This window comes from Nicotiana attenuata, unplaced genomic scaffold (genome assembly GCF_001879085.1).
Source record: "Nicotiana attenuata strain UT unplaced genomic scaffold, NIATTr2, whole genome shotgun sequence".
Taxonomy (NCBI): Eukaryota; Viridiplantae; Streptophyta; class Magnoliopsida; order Solanales; family Solanaceae; genus Nicotiana; species Nicotiana attenuata.
Genome location: NW_017672490.1, coordinates 1 through 7,278, shown reverse-complemented (window position 1 = coordinate 7,278; position 7,278 = coordinate 1). Strand labels below are relative to the sequence as shown.

The 7,278-nt window shown below is 33.9% G+C and overlaps 1 protein-coding gene across 1 annotated transcript; it reads left to right on the top strand.

Annotated features, from left to right (window-relative positions):
• The first annotated feature begins 303 nt into the window (after positions 1 to 303).
• On the top strand, positions 304 to 3,694 carry LOC109213400 (GDSL esterase/lipase At2g38180-like). The gene is made up of 6 exons (XM_019377194.1): positions 304 to 476; positions 694 to 771; positions 2,421 to 2,558; positions 2,789 to 2,865; positions 2,980 to 3,120; positions 3,336 to 3,694. The coding sequence occupies exons 1-6, from the start codon at positions 366 to 368 to the stop codon at positions 3,520 to 3,522; spliced, it is 732 nt and encodes a 243-aa protein (XP_019232739.1). The 5' UTR covers positions 304 to 365; the 3' UTR covers positions 3,523 to 3,694.
• Positions 3,695 to 7,278: the final 3,584 nt, after the last annotated feature.

The window sequence follows — 7,278 nt, the reverse complement described above, 5'->3', positions numbered from 1 at the left end:
TCTTGGGCCTCAACCCGTTTCTTACTATCCTCTAAGGGGCTGTACAAATTAGAACTGCAATACACCTATGGGTAAATTTGTGTGGGGGAGAATTAAAAGAGAAGTTATAGATTAACATTTAAAACTTGGCAGAATGGTGCGGAGACTGAAAAAAAGAATCTTTAGAATATAATAAGCTGGGAATTAATTATAGTTTAAAGTTGAACGAATATCAAAATTCAAAGGCACACGCCAATACGCCATATTATTGTATTCAGTGCGCATATCTTGTCCCTAGTAGGCTTCAACCATTATAAATACAGTGTGGAGCTGTTTTTGCCTTGTAAAAGGAAAATTGTTAAGAGAAATTAGAGACACCCAAAAATATGATAGGACCAAGTCGTCCATTGTTCGTTCTATTTGGGTCATCAATTGTGCAGTTAAGCTACGATTATCATGGCTGGGGCGCAACCCTCACTAGCCTCTACTCTCGCAAGGTATGTCTTCCTTTGCCCTTTGAGTTTATAATTCTTATCATATACATCAGATTAGTGTGATTTGCTACTAATCAGTCGTCTAGTAAATATATCTTTAAAAAAAATTCGATTCCACAATAAGAATCTCATTTAATTCTAAGCGAGTCCTTTTCTATACAAAAGTTGAAAGTAATATTTTCAGCTTTAAACTAATCGTTTTATTCTATAATTGGAACAGGCTGATATTTCATTGCGTGGATATTCTGGTTGGAACTCAAGGATGGCTCTTCAAGTTTTGGACAAAGTTTTCCCGAAGGTATACCTATCAATACAGGCTGCTCCAGTCCAGCCTAACCCAGCCAACGTGAGCCTTGGTATTTGATCGTTGGCCGCGTCAGGGGCTTGGTATTTGATGGGTTGGGCCGGGTTGGATCACAATTTTGTTGGCCCTTAAATGCTTAGCCCCAACCCAGCCTTATGTCGGTAGCGGGCCCTAGCCGGTCAAAAGTTTTTTAAAATATTTTTTGTATTTAATAAAATTTAAGTTCTAATATGTAAATGCAAAAAAAAAAAAAAAAATTACAAGTCAAAAACATTTTGTTGGGCAAAAAAGTTATGCAAAACTTAATAACTTTTCATATTGTTTCAATAGATTGCAATAAAATACAAAAAATACAAAAAATATAGGACAATATATATTTCATTCATTAAATGTAAACACTATGAACAAACTATTCAAACAACATTCATGGGACTTATGGTATATATAACTAACACCAACACCTTATCTTCATCAAGCACATTTGAATTTGCTTGTGATAACAAAATTAAGAGATGAAAAAAGAACACTTATACGAGAACGAAATAGAGGAAACAACGCTACTTCTTTTTAGGGTTTAGAAAATTTAGAATTTTATTATTTACTTATTTCTTGATCTTATTTAACTTAACTTTATGTTTAAAATTTAAATTTTATGACTTTGATCTTTTAATATGATAGACTTAATAGACTTTGAGTTTGGGCTACAATTCTGGTTACTTTTAGATTTATTTTGTATATTTTTAATTAAATATTTTTTTTATTAAACCCATGAGTCCGCCCAGTCCAGCCTCGATCAAGTCTCACGAGCTGTGGGTTTATTCGAGCGGGCTAAAAAAATTGATAATTAGTTGGGCTCTAAATATCTTAGTCCAGCCTTACTAAATTACGGGCTAGGCTGGACCAGCCCAGCAGGCCTAACCATGTTGACAGCTTTACCCAAAGGTACCTAAAGCTTTGCCGAGTATTGTATACATGTTTAATAATCAATGACTTGTGTGCTTCCTTAATATGCTACCACTTGCTAGAATAAAAATTCTTTCTCCAAAACATTAAAACAATTTTCTTAGATGATGGACTTTTCTTTTGCAAGAAAATGATAGGGATCTTTACACAAATAGATTCATTATTACCTTTTTTAGTCGGTATACATAAAATATATATTTGTTATACATGCTTATACATATGATTATCATATATTATACATCCCGGGCTATTTTTAATTTAAGCGGTTCAATTAGCGAAAATTCAAGTTAATTCTTCAAAACACATATAAACCAACTAAAATGTTGTGAATTTTATCCATGCATTAGGCAGAATTAAGGAAAAAGTTAAAATATTCGAAAATTACTGGCCTACTGTGAGCACATAAGGCCCATTAAAGGAGAAAGAGCTCCTTATCAAGGGTTCAATTCCCAAGGCTCGAGTCAAGACCTTTAGCGAAGTTTGGAGAGATTTCATTCATCCTACCACACCCCTTTGTGGTTGCTAAAATACCTGTTTCCTGTAGAGTTAAACCCAAGAGTTCAGACCTAATTGGCTAGTCGATGTTCCACAATTTATGATGATGTTTGTATTTCTCTCCCTCAAAGAAAAATTTATTGATCTAGAGTTGTAATCTATTTTTTTGTTTAATTCCAATACAGGATGCGGATATTAAACCTTCTCTTGTCATACTTTATTTTGGTGGAAATGATTCAGTAGATCCTGAATTTCCTGGCAGCGCTCATGTCCCTCTTCAAGAATATATTGAAAACATGAGGAGGATTGCACTTCATATCACGGTAAATATTTTTTCGCATTCAGTGTTTAAATCAAACCAAGTAAACATTTTAAGTTTTTAACCATACCCAATTAAATATGTGTATGAAAAACTTGCTGTTGTATATATACATTGAATGCGGGTAATTAAGTTTAACCCAGTTTATCATTATTTGAAACATTTTCCTAGCTATTACTCTTACACTTTATTTGGTATTTCTAACATAAATGTTGTCACGTATATTACTTACAGAGCCTTTCAGAAAAAACTCGTCTGATTATGCTAAGCGCTCCTCCGGTGAACGAGGAACAAATTGTTCAATTTTATGGGTAATTTAACCCTGATACTGGAAATGACTTCTTGATTTATTTTTAAGTAATTTAAATGATGTTTAAAAGTATGTATTCATCCTATTTCTGACCATTACAACCTGAAATTACCAGTGATAGTCGAGGTAGAAATAATGAGACGGGCCGCATATACTCAGAAGCTGGTATAAAATTAGGCCAAGAATTAGGCGTGAAGGTTATAGATTTTTGGTCTGCACTTCAGGAACGCCCTGATTGGTTGACTACAGTCTTCTTGTAAGTTGAAATCTCTACTACTTTTACTCTTTACTTTTGTGTTAATATATGGATCGGAGTAATAGTAAATAATGTTGTTTCACGTTGAATCAAGGAAATTAAGTCATATACATTGAGCGCGCGTACGTAAATTTTTTCTACATTACTAGTAAATTTTAACCGGTTAATTATCATTTTTTATAAGAAGTTAGATTTTTAATTTTGTGTTTGTGTAGGGATGGGATGCATTTGACAAAAGAAGGAAGTGACATTTTGGTAAAGAAAATATCGAGGGTACTTAGAGAGGTAGAGTGGGAGCCAAGCCTACATTGGACAAAAATGGCTGATGAATTTTCTGATATTATCATACCACTTGCTTCTGGGATGAACCTTGACAATTGGCAGAATGAGTATATTGAATAAAACTCTATAAATCTTTTAGTTTTAGGTGCATATATTAACGTATGCAAGAATAAGACATGTACTCTTCATTTACCGTTTTCTTGTTTGATCGTTTAAACTCTTCTGCAAAAGAATAAATGTAATCCCTAGGAAGGTTTTGCCTTTTCCTTGAAGGGTTTGCTTTCTTGTCGAATGCTTCTGTCTTCTGTGCGTGCTGTGTGTTATAGAAAGTTAATTAATATATATTGCAAAGAACATATGAGTGTCAAATGGCGCGAGTTGGGCCGATTTTGGGCGGTTCAAAACGGGATTAAGTTAATAATTGGGAGGGTCAAATGATCGGTCCAAAAATTACTTTGGCTAAGATGAGTTGGGTCAAGACGGGCTAAAAGTTGGGTTATAGTCCAATTTGCCCAACTCTTATCCATCTTTAGTTAATATATATTGTTTTCTTATGAATTGTATAATTACTAGATAAGACTTTTTTTTTCTTTTGTTATAGCCATATATAACATATCAAACAAAAAAATAAATTTATTTCTAAGATATTTTGGCAAACATACTCATGGACCAATTTGGGCTAAAAAGTGACCCAACTTTAAATGGGTTGAGATGCGTTGGGTCAATATAAGTTGAGTTCAATAAATTGGCGACTTAATAATCAGCACAACCTTGAGCGAGTTGGACGTGTCATTTGGGCTTGGGCCAAATTTAACAGTCCTAGACGAACACTATTCTGATTTTCACTTTGGAAACTAATGATTCATTTATGGAATTTTTACCTCATATAGCAAAGGTTAACACCTTATTTATTCTAAATAAATACCATTTAAAAAAATTATATTCTATAGATACCTTTTAAGGTTTATAGCAAAATTCCTAATTTTGGTTTACTCATAGCCCTAAGCCACTAAATACGCTAATCAGTTACACTTTTTTCTTTCTCTCTCTACTTTGATACATCCCATTCTCCCAAAGTTTCGTGGACCTCTTCCTCTAATATCAACTCTCTTTTTCTCCCAAAGTTTCGTGGACATGAATAAGGAGTCAACTCCAGTATGTTTCTTCTTCCGAATTTATTCTTCGACTGCTCAATTTCTTCTTCAGTGAATTGACTGCTGAATTTCAGCAGTCAGCGAATTTCTTCTTCAGCGAATTGACTGCTGAATTTCTTCTTCAGCGATCTTTCTCGTTTTCTTCTTCTTTCTCTCATCGCTGCTTATGGATCATGGTCGGAATCTGATGGGTCATCGAAAAATGTCGACTAAAATAGGTCGTCTGAAGTTTGGGGTTGAGCAATTTGAAGATTCAGTTACCTTTTTTTTAAGAGCATTTCAATGTATCTCGCTGTATTTCTATGTATTTCATTGTATCCACTATCTTTTTATTCATTGTAATTCAATGTATCTCGTTGTATTCCATGTATTTCATTGTATTCAGTATCTTTTTTTCTCATTGTATTTCAATGTATCCCTCTGTATTCTATCTATTTCATTGTATCCATTGTCTCGCTATATCCATGAATGTATTCATATATTTTTTTTAATTAATATAATTTATGTATTCAGATGTATTATATAATTTCTCTGAAAATTGCTATGTTTTTGGGGTATTTTGCGGTTGAGAATCTTTTTTATAACTAAAAAATATAAATTTTGTGTGTTATAATTGAGTTTGTCGAGTTATATTAGGAGTCTATTATGTTAATTGATTCACTTTCCGTTTTAAAAACAATGTAATCTCCTATTTCACGCCGTGAATACAGTCGAATACAGTCGAATACAATAATCTGTCCAGCTGTAATCCCATGTTTCACTCCATGAACACAGTCGAATACACTCGAATACAACAACTGATTAGCTGGACTTCCCTAATTCACGCCTATTTTGCTACTGTATTCATGAATACAATAGCTTAAATACATCAAATACATCTTATAACCACAGAAAAGGTATCTATAATACGTAATATAGCAAACGGTATCTATAGATGGCTAATTACTACTAAAAGATTGTGCTTTATGAAAATTTCTCTTCATTTATTACTCCCTCTGTTCCTGTTATGTGAACCTATTTCCTATTTGGTCTGTTCCAAAACGAATGATCCCTTTCTAAATTTAAAAATAATTTAGCTTAAACTTCCAATTCTACCCTTAATGAGAAGCTTTTGCAGCCATACAAATACTCTGAACCCCATTTTGACTTGTTTAGGACCACAAATTCCAAAAGTCTTCATTTTTCTTTAAACTCCGTGCTCAGTCAAACGGGTTCACATAAATTAAAGCGGAGGGAGTAGTAAATAAAATGCGACTTTGGTCTCCTGTGAGAAGCCCTTTAGTTTCTCCATTAAGCTTAAAGACGCCGTTCTATATAAGTACCAAGCTAAATTACTAGGTATCAACAGCAAGGTGTAACAAAATATAGACTCGGGTCTAATGTAATCTGTAGCAAATACTCCCTCCGGTCCAAAATAAGTGATTTTTTGGATGTTTTCACACAGATTAAGAAATTCACCTTTTAGCATTAATTAGCAATGGAATTGACCATATTAACTGTGAGCACGTGATTTTTGCCCTAAGCAAATTAATTCCGAAAGTTTCAAATAATTGATTTCTTTATTATTTTACAATTTTTTGTGAATTTTTGTTTGAGTTTTTGTGTTAATTGGTTGCATTTTTCATAAAAATACAGAAAATATGCACATACATTTAGGGATTTTAATTTCACCATTTTTAGTATTAGTTAGGTATTAATTAGATTTAGAATAAAGTTTAAAGGAAAAAATTGCAAAAATAGTCTTGTTGCATTCTTAATTGTTAATAGAGTTTTTATGTAATTTTAGGAAAGTTTAAATAGTTTAATTGAGTCTTTGTTTTGTTTTAGCATTTTTATAAAACCAGAAAAGAATAAATAATAATAAATAAATACTAAAAATACCAAAAAATAATAATAAATAAATAAATAAATAGAATACAAAAGTAAGAAAACAAAATCAAAAAGGAATTTGGGCTAAATTCACCTTAGACCAAATCAAAGCCCAAATTTGTACACCTGAAACCCGTCCAACCTTACCCGGTCCAATTCCCCAGCCCACGTGAAACGACGTCGTTTGGACTCGTTCAATCAGGACCGTCGAGGTTCCTTGATCGAACGGTCCTGAAGCTGGTTTTAATTAATACATATATGTCCGAAACACACCCCCCTACCCCCTCATTCATCTCTCTCGCACCCCACTCTCATATCTCACCGGAAATCGCCACACCATAGCCCCACCGTATTCCACCGTATCTCCACCCTCTTGCCACCGTCCGTCGCCGGCCGGAAATCGCCGCCGCCGGCGGCGAAGCTCCAAATCACTCAAAAATTACACCCCTCAATCCTCTCATCCTCCTCTTTCCAACCCCCATGATAGCATCCTCTAATTCCTAACCAAATTCCTCGGATTTTAAATCTAAGATTCGGCCAAGACCCTACTTTCTCCAAACTCAACCAAATTAACACCATATAATCCCCTCACCCTCCTCATTCCGAATCTCCAAACGATAACTTTCAAAACCTCTCCAAAACCTTCGAATTTTAAATTTAAAAATGAAACCCTAGTTTAATTTTTTAAGTTTCTCGACCCTAATATCCCTAACCAGGTGTCTCCCTGTTTAAGACACCTGATTAGGTATATTACGGGTCAAGAATCTTTAAAAAAGATTCACGTGTTCGGATCGAGTCAAGCTTAGCCGCCTCTAAACAGTAAGCTCTCTTTTTTCTTTTTCTGTTTTCTTTT

Coding starts and splice junctions, on each gene's coding strand:
- LOC109213400 (XM_019377194.1), top strand. CDS start 366: ATGATAGGACCAAGTCGTCCATTGTTCGTTCTATTTGGGTCATCAATT. Junction 772..2,420: donor TGGACAAAGTTTTCCCGAAG/GTATACCTATCA, acceptor ATTCCAATACAG/GATGCGGATATTAAACCTTC. Junction 3,121..3,335: donor TGGTTGACTACAGTCTTCTT/GTAAGTTGAAAT, acceptor GTGTTTGTGTAG/GGATGGGATGCATTTGACAA.